Genomic DNA, 12,780 nt, shown 5'->3' on the forward strand with positions numbered 1-12,780 from the left:
TGAAAGTGAGTGAGTTTCTCGCCCGTGCTACATAGGAAACAAACACACATAGCAGACACCTGTGAAAATACAGCCTCAGGGTTAGCTGGAATTTCTGTACTTCACTGCCGGCAACAAGGACAACGAAATAAAGAAATACCAGTTGTGGGGTTTCTTTTGGAAGTGAAAATAATACCCAAGTACGGTTCAGTACTCAGTGGAACACGTTTCTGTTTTTAGCACGGGAAGAAATAAGAGCAGAGTGCTGCAGGCAGGGTCTGTGTGCAGCAGGCCCGCACGTCGAGCCACGCTCCTTCTCAACAGGTGGAACAGCTCTGTGCTAAGGCCTGAACACGGCTGCCCGGGCCTCACATCACCACAGAGCGACTCCTTAACTTCAGCCAGCAGCCAAATCCCCACCTGACACCGCCTTACGGAGCCGAGGACCCGTCTCCCTCGAGCTGCACGCCCCGGGAACGGCCCCACCGACACAGCGCGAGCACACCAGGCTGCAGTCACTTCACTGCCGTCTGAGGATGACTTCAAGCGCCAGGTGTAAGCGGAAAGCACCCCTGGTTCCTTCCAGCAGTCAGAAGTGGGGAAGAGGAGAGGCAGGAACGCAGAGTCACAAAGCCTTACCACAACCTGACCTGTAATCACAAGATGGCAACGCTTACGTGTCAGTTCAAGAACACATCCCCCTGGAAACACCACCGCCAAAGCAGCCTCTCTGCGCGTCACCATCTGAGAAGGCGTGTACTTATGACTTGGAGCAGAACTGTGAAGAACGCTGCTCGTGGTGAGCAATTTGTGTTGCACTCTTAATGGCAGAAGCTCGGTTTTATTCTTCTGTAAAGCAGTGTAGGCTTGAGGGTATAAATAGTGATTCAATGCCTCTACATGGAAGTCATTCAAATTCGCTTAGAAATTAGGGATGGGATCTGCAGTGGCTGCTGAGAACACAGGGTTAGCACCTTTCTGGATGTTAATTTCTGGTTATAACCTTACACGATCGAGCCGTAACTGGAGGGGCTGGTTGGGTTACTTGTTGCATTCATGTACATAATAAGACAAAACACTCAGTACAATCTGGTACATTCTAGTGGTTAATGAATTTAAAATATGACAGTGTTTCTGCAGTGTTTGGCCTTTAGGAGTCACTCTTCTTTTTGCTCTTCTTCAGGAAGGAAGGAGTGCGAAACTTCTTTTTCTTTTTTGACGGGGACTTCCCAGGAGATTCATCACTGCCTGCATCAGCTGCCGTCCCCTCCTCAGCCGTGGGGGTCGCCGGCTCCTCAGCAGGCTGAGGCTGGGCTTCCTTCTCTGCTGCCACAGGGGATTCTGTTTGGCTTTTGGGCACGTCTTCATCGCATCTCCCTTCCTCCTTTGCCAAGGGAGGGAAGCCGAGTGCTTCTGAAGGCTCATCAGGGGTGAGATCTGGGAGGGTTTGCTTCAATGTTGCAGCATCACTGTCATCTCGGTAGGTCTGGTCGGGCCGTGTCTCTGGGGGGCGGACACATAACAGCACGGTTAGCGCACGGCCTGCCCGGGGCACGGGGAGCCAAGCAAGTTCATGGGATGTGTCCCCCAGAAAATCAACTACAACACTGACTTCGCATGAAAGCCTTTGCAATAGGTGCATTCTTTAGCTCTCAGCACAGAGACAGAAATGGGATATCTAGAAGTGCTTGGCTTTTGGCTTTTTCTAAACCACAGAAGAGGTAAAGCTGGATTCTGCTCCGTGGGTCTCAACCAGCAAGAACGTAACTGCTCAGGTTTCTCCCTTATGTCTCGTGGAACATTTGCAAGCAACACGAGACCTCAGTACAGCAAGCAGGAATTAAGCCTACAGTTTTCACTGACAGCATCATGAAATTCAGCACCATTTTTTATTTGTATTTTTTTAACTTGCTGGGATAACAATAACTGCTATTTGCAGCCATTGGCCGCTGCCTGCCCGCTTTTAACTGCGATAGGTGGATTTCTGTGCTGCTCTTCCCTGAGCAAGAACAGATGAAGTTATTAATGTCTTCTCCTATCACAAAGGCTTCACTGCTTTTGTAAGATACATGATTATAAACGATGGACTCTTGTTGTGTAAGTACAGTCCACGTGGTTTATCCAATTAAAATGCTCAGCAGGTTATGCGATACAGCAGCTCTCACCCCTGGATGAAGGAGGGTCAGAAGTCCACGTCCAGAGGTGAATTTCAGCACTACACTGTACCACCTCCCACAAGAACCACCACACTTTAGACATCCTCTGCTTAAAGCTCTCCTTTGTGCACACATCTGAACGGCGATCACATCTAAAGATCCCTCCATTCCCCATCCCTCTGCTGAAGCTGAGAAGTGCCCCTCTGTGGTGTGCGTACATCTCTGACGTTACATAAGGAGAAATGTGGAACAGAACCGAGGCCGTCGCCATTGGCAGGCACAAGAAAGGCATCTATTTTTTCCCCATTTTAAGAGTTATAATATTGTTGGTTTTGTCTTCAGAACGCTGAAGGCTTTCAAAAGAGTTTAGAGCAGACAGTTTGTGCTTTCCCATTTTCCCTGGGGAAGGAACAAACTCCTTTCTGCTGGCTGGGACCTGCAGTCCTGTACCACATCTCACGGGGCTGCTCTGTGAACACGTGCAGGAGAGCAGCGTGTTTTCCCCAGAGCACCACTGCCATCCGAGGTGTTAGGCAAACACAGCACACCACAGCTCAGCTCCAAACGCTCAACACACGTTAGAAGTTACAGTGCAAGAAGGGTGTAATAGAACAGAGCAAAGGAGAGAGCAGTTATGTTGGTTCCAAGCTGCCTCCAGAGGCTCTAGTTCAGTGTGCATGGATGTGTGTCATACACACACCCTCTGCTACCACTGCACCCTCCTCAGCCTGGACGCCACTGACAGCAGCGGCCTGCGTGGCAGAACAGTCAGATCTGCCTGCTGCTCTAAATGCCAACACGAAGCACTTCTCTGACTTCAGCCACGCTTTAATAGAGAGGATAAGAAAGAAAATGGAGGAGTGGTTGCAGACAGAGAACACTGCCACCTGGCAGAACTTAGAGCCAAAGTTGTCAAGGCCTGCAATCCCCAACCGCCTCAGTGTCTAAAATAAGCACTGGATGTTTGTCCTGCAGAACTTACATGCCTAGAGGAGTTTGTACAACAGGTTACTGTTTAAAAGAATGCTTGGGTCTTAGACCCTCATTAGTAGCATCACAGTTTTCTACAGCGTAACTTAATGCTCCTATCTGTGACATACCACTGACTTTCGGATACGACAGGACACACAAATGGAGCGGGCCAAACTTCCTTATTACTTCGGAGTATGACCTGAGGTAGCCCAGCAGAGCCAGCTGAAACAGCTGCAGGGCTGCTGCCACCAAGTGCTGCTGCCACTCCTTGGCTGGCGGTCCCCTGTCCACCTCACGCAGCAGCCTGATGGGTTGCCATGTGCTTTCACACTGTGTCAGTGGCAGCACGGTTGCACTCGAGTAGATAAGGAACCTGCAGCACCCTTAGGCAGGCAGCAAACTTAGGACAGAAACTCCCAGACCTGTTTCAGCTACAGCTGGAAAGACAACTTCAGACTACTCCTTTGGAAACCATAAGGAATCAGACACAGGAATGGAAACACAATGTCACTTCTGCAGTCTCCTGAAAGGAGAGTGCATGTTAACACAGGGTCCGTAACTATCTACAACTTGATGAAATCACAGGATCAGCATCTGAGCTGAGAAAGCTGCTGTTAAAAAAACACAAAGCAACAACAACAACAAAAAAAACCACGTAGGAACCAAAGCAAGAGTGAAGCAAAGCACGTAAGCAGTCAGAGTATGGAATGATACTTACTATGGCAACAGGTACTCTTTAGCATATCCATCTCCTGTGTGTAACGCAGCCACAAGAAGAAAAAAGCACAAGTAGAGAATCTATGCATTCATCACAGCCATCGTGTTAAATCAGAAGAATGGTTGCAACCATTCTTATAGGGAACAGAATGAGATGAAGTAGTGGATGAAAGACTAACAGACAGGTGATATATCTGATGTACAAGGTAAGGGAAACAAGACAAATTAGATTACACCTGTTCAGAATTGTCATCTTATCCTTTTGCCTCCCAGCCCTGTCTCACGTCAGCTTTCATTAATCACTGGGTAAGGTTAGCGAACAATGAAAGTAGTATGCAGACCGAGTTGGAAAGTTATTGACTGAGGTGTAATCCAAGTACAATAACGTTTAAGAAATGTGCAATTGGTGAAGGAGATTTACCAAAGCTTTTGATCCGTGTCTGGTTCACTGCCAGACACCATTTCATTTCATAGGAGCAACTCTTTGTCGCAGAACATGCACAATAAAGGTCAATCAGTTGGCAAACATGGAAGATGATTAGGGCAGTTCTGAAGAGACGATAATTTCGTCGTTGTATCAATGCACACTTCTTTATTATTGTAAGCAGAACTCCTGTTACAGGTCAGTGCCCTATGTTTCAGCACCACAGGATAGCAGCAGTGGCTGCCCCTGTCACACAGCAGTTACAGGTGTCCAGCACAGCGTACCTTCCTCTGCTTTCAGCGGCGTGCTCGGGGCAGTGCCCGCGGAGCGCTGCTCGGGGGGACTGCTCTCCTGCTGCTGCCCGCCGTCCTCCGAAGGCTCTGCACGTGGGACAAACACACTGTGAGAAGGCACACGCGGTACTCCGGCGTGGAGAACACCCATGTGTCCTTCTGCTTCACGCACAAGAAATCTGAACGTCTTTTCTGAGTCAAAATTCTGCACGAGTATTAAATACCATCGAAGCAAGCACAGGAAACCGCACTTCACCAGAACTGCTCAAGCTGCGGCGGTGCCGTCCACGTTCTGCTTCATCTCTTAAGTAAGACTATGAATGGTGAAAGGTTTGTGAGCTGCTACAGCACTGGTGAGGAGACCACGAGGGAAGGTAAACACGGGGGATGCTGTCACACCAACAGCTGCACACTCCAAGGTGAGAGCAGAAGGCTGCACAGGTGATCACAGAGGCACGCAGCAATTAAATGATTCAAAACCACTTTTACAGCAGCTTGCACACGTGCTATTAGTAAGAGGGTCCCCTTGCTTCCAGGCTGAAACAGCCACAGGCACTGAGGGAGTACCTCATGCACCAGCAACAACACAAACATCGCTCCGGGCCGTTCACCCAGCTACGTGAGAGAAGATCCAACTGACAGTACCTCCCAGTGATGTAAAGAATTTGCTCCTTAGATTGCAAGTGCAACTGTGCCATATTCATAATAGGTGAGACCTGAGCCAAAACTCAGCACAGGAAATTCCTTCAGGGAGGAATTCTGCCTGCCCGGCTCTTCTTGGTTGAGGTGTGTGATCCCAGTCCCCAGGCAGTCCAGCATTTGTGTAACTGAACAGAGTCCCCAGTGGCTCCTACACTGTCTTATCAAGAAGCAGGAGGGGGCACGCACTGTTAAAGGAATGACACTTCTGCTTCCTGCACCATTCAGTTTCTAGCCTTAACAGCAGAAGAGTGGAAGCACTGTAACCATCATCCAGTGAAACTTCACTGAACTAAAGCAGGATAACCACTTCAGATACAGGAATAAACTCGTTCTACAGAGATTCTCTCACCTTTGGAGCATCTTTTGCTGGGGAAGTCCTCACGGTGTGCCATTTCCAAACAGCAGTTACACTTTGTTCTGCACCTTCCCAAATCAACAAGATTCTCAAACCCACGGACGTCAGTGAGTTACAGAGCTGCAGCTTTGCTGCTAAGAGTGGCGGCAGCATCTCAGCCCAACCTCAACCACCTCTAGTGCTAAGGGGAGCAAAGCAGAACAGAACACCTTGCAGTACTCTGCAGTACCTCAGTGTTTCTGTGGATGAAGTTTCAGGCTTTCAGCTCCCTAACAGCAGCAGAAACTGACTGTGCTGAACACCCCAGTTTGTCTACCAGAATAAACTCTGAAATAAATTCTATGTGCGTTACAGAATACACTGTAACACTGACACCACACTTTCATCTCAAACATTCTTTTAAAACTCCCAATTCGTGCTGGGAAAACTGTACCACACAGAGTAATGCATCTATGTCCTTTGCAGGAAATCCACGTTGCAGTGACCCGTGACGTGCCTTTCTTACAGCCTGCAGCAGCCAACACACAGACACACCAACCTTCTGTCCCCTTCTGCTTCCTTTCTACTTCTCTGCGGTATTCCTCCAGCTCTCGATCAGTGAGTTTGTTGAAGGGATTTGGTCCTGTGGTGCTCACTATCACTCTGGGTTGATATTCTTTCTCAATTATCGCCTTCGAAGCAGTCACCAGTTCTCCCTGGCAAAAGAAAATTAAGACACATCTGCAACCCAGCAGTAACTTGCAGAATGCTGAGAAGTACAGGGCTATAAAGCAGCCAAAGCAAATCTGAGAAACGCTACACTGATTTTCATTTAGATTAGTAATTAAAAAAAAAAAACTTTAAAAGATCCCATTTTGGCTTTTTTTCCCCCCCTTCAGATCTACCACAGGTTAACATGAAGGACAAGAGAGGTGCCGACTGCTCCCAGAGGCACAGCAGTGTTTCCACTGCAGACTGCCCACCACTAAGCACTAAGACAAAGAGCAGCCAGCCCAGCCGGAGCACATGGGGAATCACACAGGAATCACGTTTCTTTTTCTCCCCACAAAAGCAGCAGGGCTCTCGGCCCATGTCGTGGCTGTGTGGGCACAGAGTACCTGCACAAGTTACACGACTCAGCCCACACTTTCTGTAGTTTTGTTGTTTTGTTTTAATAAGGGAAAAGCCACTTCTAGTAGCTACTGCATAACATAAAACAGATGCTATAGTAAAAAGCCATCTTGTGTGCGCATAGTGCACTGCTAACTGTAAGCAATGTTAGCCATCAGGTTATGAGTTAGCATATTTACATCTGTTATACTTGCCATACAGCCACATACAAATGGTATACAAATAAAATGTTAGCAGTTCTAAGCATAACGAGTCCTAACAAACAAAAGCAGCTGCATCAGAGATTCTCAAGTGTAGGACTGTAAGTCTGTGTTCTTTAATCAAAGAGGAAAGACTAAAGCCACTGACTTCTCATGGTCTCAGACTCAGAAGATGCTTGCCTGGATAACTACTATACCTGTCAGGTCACCTGTTTAAGATTTGTCTTTCCAAAGGTCACACAGAGCTCTAGTTTAGCCTGACCTCTGGTTTGACACCAGTTTGGAAATGAGCTCCATGAGGCTTGCATCTCCCGTCCTTGTGAAGCCTGAACTGTCTTTGTTATTGGAGAGAGGGAAGGGAATTCCATTACCAAAAAGAATGGGTTATTGATTTGCTGACATCACTTCCATATTCAGCCATCATTTGTATCAATACTTGAAAGAAATCGTTGGAAAGCGGAGTTCAAAAGCAGACAGCACAGGAAAGAAGAGGCCAGCATTCCACAGCCACGCTTGGCGGACAAACACAATGACATCTCCACTGCAGAACTGAAAATTCAAAGGTGTGGAGCATCTTCTGGATGCTAACAGCACCTGGGGCAGTCTGGCAGTACCACGTTGGTCACTGGTACTTAACTAAGGAATTGGATGCCAATGGTATTTGTACTGGCTGAGTACGCTCGGTCCGGGAGAAATAATACTGAGAAAGATCAGCAACTGCAGAAATGGGATTAGGGATTGTTTCGATCTCTAAAAGGATTACATTAGAGACCAGACAGGCAAAGCTCACCTGCTACAAGCTGTTCCCAGATTATCACACCAAATTTTTGCTCAGTATCAATAATCCAAGACTGGTTCAAAGGTCACTAATGAAAATTACAAGGCAGAGTGACCAACTTAATGAGCAAAACAAACTCAAGTAGTGGCTCAGTAAGTTTTGCCAAGCGATTTCTCTACAATGCATAAAAATCCAAGAAGGGCTGTGCTGCTTCATTGAGTAGGGCACAAAGCAGCCTGCCAAGTCTCACACGGACAGACATCAGCAAGCAGAAACAGAAGGAGTAACACAAGACAGAAGGAAAGTGAATGAAGGACTGAGTGACCACAGAGAACGTATTGCAGATCTTTAAAACATAATGTTAAAGTAGACAGACTTTGCAGAGTCTGACTGTGCTATTTGGAGATTCCTACATTCAGAGGAACTCAGTGTGAAGATCGGCCCGGAGCTGCTTCCTGTATTAATAAGACTGTGGGGAAGGAATACATTTCTGCACAGAAGATGGGCACTGCTTCATCACAGCGGGCAGCAAAGGACGACAGCAGAAAATGAGCGCTGCAGCGATTCACCTGCAGCAAGCTGATTCTGGTGTTACATTCATGGCAGAAGGTTGACTGCATGTGTGAACAGCTGAGCATCAACATTCTCTCCACCACAGAAATGATATCCAGGAACAAAATGTGTTTTTATTCCTAGGAACTTTGTAGGGGGAATAGAGTCCCACAAAGATCCCAGAAAGCGGCGGTCAGTTATGACTAGTGATACACAGTGCATCTGCACTCTGAACTTGGGACTTGACATATCCCACAAGGACATTTCTGATTATCAAGTCATTTTGCACTTCTCCACCGGATCTACTGCGTGGCTGTCGTTTACCAGGCAAGCACTTCCTCTTCTCAGGGACAGACAGAGCAGAACAGGCACCTTTAGACATGCCTGTTAACCAGACACAGGTCACGGTATCTGATGTTAACAGCCACACTTAATACAATCTGCCACTAATGCAGTGCCTTCCTCTAAAGGTTATTGGGGATGAAGGACATTGGCATGGTTACTGGGGAGAAGAGCCAGCGTCCCCTCCTGGACGAGCCAACAAGTTCAGTTAACCAGCTCTGTAACAAAGAACATTTCACGATGCACGAGGAGTTTGCGCTGCGACACAGCCAGGGCTTGTCAAAGCAAAGGGCAGGGCAACACGGGGGATCCACTAACACAGCCCAAGAGCACAAGAGACTCAAAGCACCGCATGCATTTTGTGCACAAACAGGACCTTTTTTCCAATCAAAAGAGTATGCAAATCTCAGCGTTGATTGAAAACACACAACATTTTAAGCCCCACTGCAGTAGGATGGAACTTTTTACTTCAATTGCAACCGAGTGTCTGAGAAACTGTCAAGAGATAACTTATAATCATCTGGTGCCCACAAGTCCTCAAGTCCCCGGTGTACAGGTCTCCTTAAAGCTTCCTTCCTTGTGATGTTTATGTGCTGACATAGGCACTCCTTCTATTTCCTTTTTTCCCCCCATAGTATTTGATTAATTTGCAGCATAATCTTCCTAAAAAATTTATCCTTCAGAATGTTTTCCATCATCAGGAAATTGTCTAAGCACTCAAGTCACAGTACGGATCAAGATAAGAAACATAAGGAAATCGGCCACTCCTACTCTAAGTGACATCTGGATCTAATTTTAGACAGTACTTCGATGACACTATGAAGAGGAAACACATCACTCAGATGTTTACACTCCAACAATCAGACTGAAAACCATTCCATCAGCCTCACAGAAAGATTATCGCGTTATTCAGCAGGGATGCCTGAAGGATTCTACGAATGTCTCCAATGAAAGAAACTGCCTGTGTTGTGACAGCCTATGGATTTTCATTATAAAAATCACATTTCATTTTAAAGGCATTATTATCAAGCAGAGAAGCTGCTACAATAAAGGGCAGGCTCTGCTTTCAAGTATTTGATTTACTTCTCATCTTAAACCTGGAAGTAGTATTTTACCACTTTTCCTTTTGCAATACGGATAAAACAAACCGTAACCTGAAAGAATACCTTAAACAAATCCTCACTAGGATTTTTTTTGGACAGGATAACTTTTTTTTTTTATGTTCTTCCAATGAAATGCTAGGCACAACCTAGACCAAGATTTAAGCTGAAGTATGGCAGGAGATGAGACACAGATGCTCATCTACAGCCCGTGCTTCTGTGCTGTATCGCTTTGAAGGAACCCCTCCACAACCTGGGAGAGGAAGGCAGTTAAGGACTGAGTGTTTCCAACACACAACCCGTACCTGCTTCCTCAGTTTCACAACAACCAGATACACACTTCTCAAATTCATTCTGTATTTAAATCATGTGACTTTAAGCACAAGCGTGGTTACATTTTGAAAGCCAATGTATTTTGGATGTGTGGGGCACCAGTCAATAATCTTGGAGCAGAAGAGGTTTTAAGGAAACAAGACACGTAACAACCTAGGATCAAAACTTGACAGTGCGATGTGACACACACGGGACATGTGGATATCTTTGGAATTACACTGATGTAATCAAACTCAGATAAAGTCATTTCCAAATGGCTTTCAAATTAGAGAAATTTATAGCATGCAAAAAAACCCAACTACATGCAGAACCTAATCAGCACTTTAACATCAAAAATATTTCCTAACCAGTTTCTAACAGTCAAAGAAAGACAAAACCCTTGCAAGACACTTTAACAGGGTAAAGCAACCCCTTGTACAATCGCGAACACATAATTTGGAGATCCATCTTTTGCTACAGCTAAATCATTAGCTAACAGAGGGAAGAGGTCAGGGTAAGGAAGAGGTAAAACGAGGGGTGAACAACAGTATTTAGAGCAGTATGACAGGGCAGTACCTTTCTAACAGACAGAGATTTAGCGGGACTAAAGGCCTGCTCTGTGAGATCGAGCCCTTCAATAGATTCCGTACAGTCTGAGAGGGGAGCATCCTGCAACAGTAAATTGAGTAAACAGAGCAAACCCGAGCCCGGGCTTTAAAACATCAACCAAGAGCATTATGTGCTTGCTAAAAACATGCAAAGAAATAGCAACTGGTAGATAAAACTGCAATGACAATGAATTGACATGCACACGATATGAAGCCCAACGTAAGTAAAGCTATGGTCACGATCAGACTTGCCAAACCTCTTAACGTGTATCAGAAGTACGGGGGCAGTTAAAGCACTCAGTGCCAGGTGTGTTTAACAGAGAAACTGCATAGCTCCACTTCTTATCTTATTTTGAGCCATGATTCATAGCTGATGTCTATAGAATATTCAGATATTGTACTTGGAAGTTTTATTGAGGTATAGCAGCTTTTTTTCCCCACCCTGCTCTTCAAGTAAAACATTATGAAACGTATCATGTTTAGCACACAACACCACTGCCCCACTGTAAGCCTGCTGTGCTCAAACAGATACATAACCTTGGAGAGCAAACAAACAAAAAGTCGTCACAAAGACCCACCAGTTTTGAACAAGAATCTAACCTACATAAATAAGCCTTCTGAATCTCATGCATTACATTCAGCAAAAAAAATAAAGAAAATTAACAAAAAAGAGCATCCTCCACATGCTTGGGCTACATGGCTGAAGCCTCTTAAAATTTCTGATCCTGAGCGCTCTCGCGAAGACAACAGTGTTACCTCTAAGACTTACCTTGTCAAAAGTTACTCTCTGCCAATTAAAGAATAATTTTATAGGGACACATTAGGTGAAAGCAGAGGACACCGCTGATTGAGAGAATGGTTGTAAGGCGTTTTATACTCTCACCTGTACAAGACTCCTGTCCACAACTACACCAGAAAGAACCTGTGACTGAGGGCCTGCAGTTTTAATATCTTGCAAATTCTGCTCCCGGATCTGTAAGGAAAGCAGCAGAACAGACACATAAACATCAGAAGGAAAACTTCCTTTTTGGTAAAGGGGTGGGTGAACCTGCCAACAGGCTGCAACTAGTGCCGACTGCTGGAGCCCTGCCCCTCCTCAATGCTGTGCTTACAGCACCACTTGCTACACCCAGATTTGTTTGTTTCACCACATCTCTCAGCATCTGGCCCACGGGTAGCACAGCACGTGCTGCCTCTTGTTTTGTAGTGGAGGTGTGCTGTAAAATTGTGCAGATCAAGTGGCATAAATGAAGGGAGAAGCACAGACATCACTTTCCTATGTCTGTTACACACCATGTGTCATTTTCAGGTTTCTGTCAGTAGTCCACTGTACCACAATATCATCCTCCTGCAGAACTTGCTGCTTGTGGGTATAGCACACAAACACGTATGGACACGTGTATACAAAGTATCACTGACACTTTTAATTTCAAGAAGTGAAGGATAAGGCCCTGCATCTTCTGTGCTTGCCTCTGGATTACTGCCCTTGTCCTCAGAAGAGCAGAAGTTTCACTTCTACCCTTTCAGACATTTCATTCACATTTTTAATATGGTGATATTTGTGTTTCAAACAGGAAGAAACAGCCCAGCAATTTCACTGCACCTCTTATTTCAAGTGGTCGTTATTTTACATTGCTGAACCAGGAGAAGCAAAACCTCTGTCAACTTTATACTCCTGGAGCACAAATCCGTGCTCCTGCCAAGAACCCTGCACAGACTTTGTGACATAATGCTAACTCCCATGTTCCAAATGACCATCAGAAATAGGCAAAACATCGAAGAACAAGCTGAGTACTAATGAGATGCAGGTGTGCACTTTTAGTTTAATGCACTGAAGGGATAAAAATGGCTGTATTCGATGCTTTCCTATGTGACAAGGAGATCTGAAATTTGAACACTGAATAAAATATGATACAGACAGAGAAATCTGTAGACTTTGTCAACAATTTCAACTGGTAAAATCAAATCAGATCACTCATATAAGAGTATGATTTTAGGGATTAAAACTACTTCCATGAACCCTGTGGTGGTTGTGTTAGAGGTATCCAGCACTAGTCTGACAGTAACAGAACAGAAGACAACAGAAGTCTTCATGTAGTGGACAGTAACACCACCTTTTTCTGAGATGAGTTCAGAACAGTTAGGAATTGTTTCTGTATCTAGTCAGAAAGAGGAAGGCA

At 45.6% G+C, this 12,780-nt stretch overlaps 2 protein-coding genes across 8 annotated transcripts in view; both read right to left on the reverse strand.

Annotated features, from left to right (window-relative positions):
- Nucleotides 1-12,780, reverse strand: part of GRK4 (G protein-coupled receptor kinase 4) — a 109,304-nt gene that overhangs the window by 78,554 nt on the left and 17,970 nt on the right. The window lies entirely within an intron of this gene.
- Nucleotides 714-12,780, reverse strand: part of ADD1 (adducin 1) — a 51,882-nt gene continuing 39,815 nt past the window's right edge. For 2 of the 7 annotated variants that reach the window (XM_065735859.1, XM_065735858.1), the window contains exons 12-15: nucleotides 11,484-11,573; nucleotides 6,137-6,293; nucleotides 4,533-4,628; nucleotides 1,130-1,482 (exon numbers count right to left, since the gene is read on the reverse strand). In XM_065735859.1, the coding sequence (XP_065591931.1) occupies nucleotides 1,130-1,482; nucleotides 4,533-4,628; nucleotides 6,137-6,293; nucleotides 11,484-11,573 (696 nt within the window). Of the gene's footprint in view, nucleotides 1,483-3,824; nucleotides 3,860-4,532; nucleotides 4,629-6,136; nucleotides 6,294-10,568; nucleotides 10,662-11,483; nucleotides 11,574-12,780 lie in introns of those variants that run through there. The other 5 variants (XM_065735863.1, XM_065735864.1, XM_065735865.1 and 2 more) reach the window with 4 other exon arrangements.

This window comes from Cyrtonyx montezumae, unplaced genomic scaffold (genome assembly GCF_038088225.1).
Source record: "Cyrtonyx montezumae isolate F1298 unplaced genomic scaffold, pur_monq_1.0 scaffold_2, whole genome shotgun sequence".
NCBI classification, from domain to species: domain Eukaryota; kingdom Metazoa; phylum Chordata; class Aves; order Galliformes; family Odontophoridae; genus Cyrtonyx; species Cyrtonyx montezumae.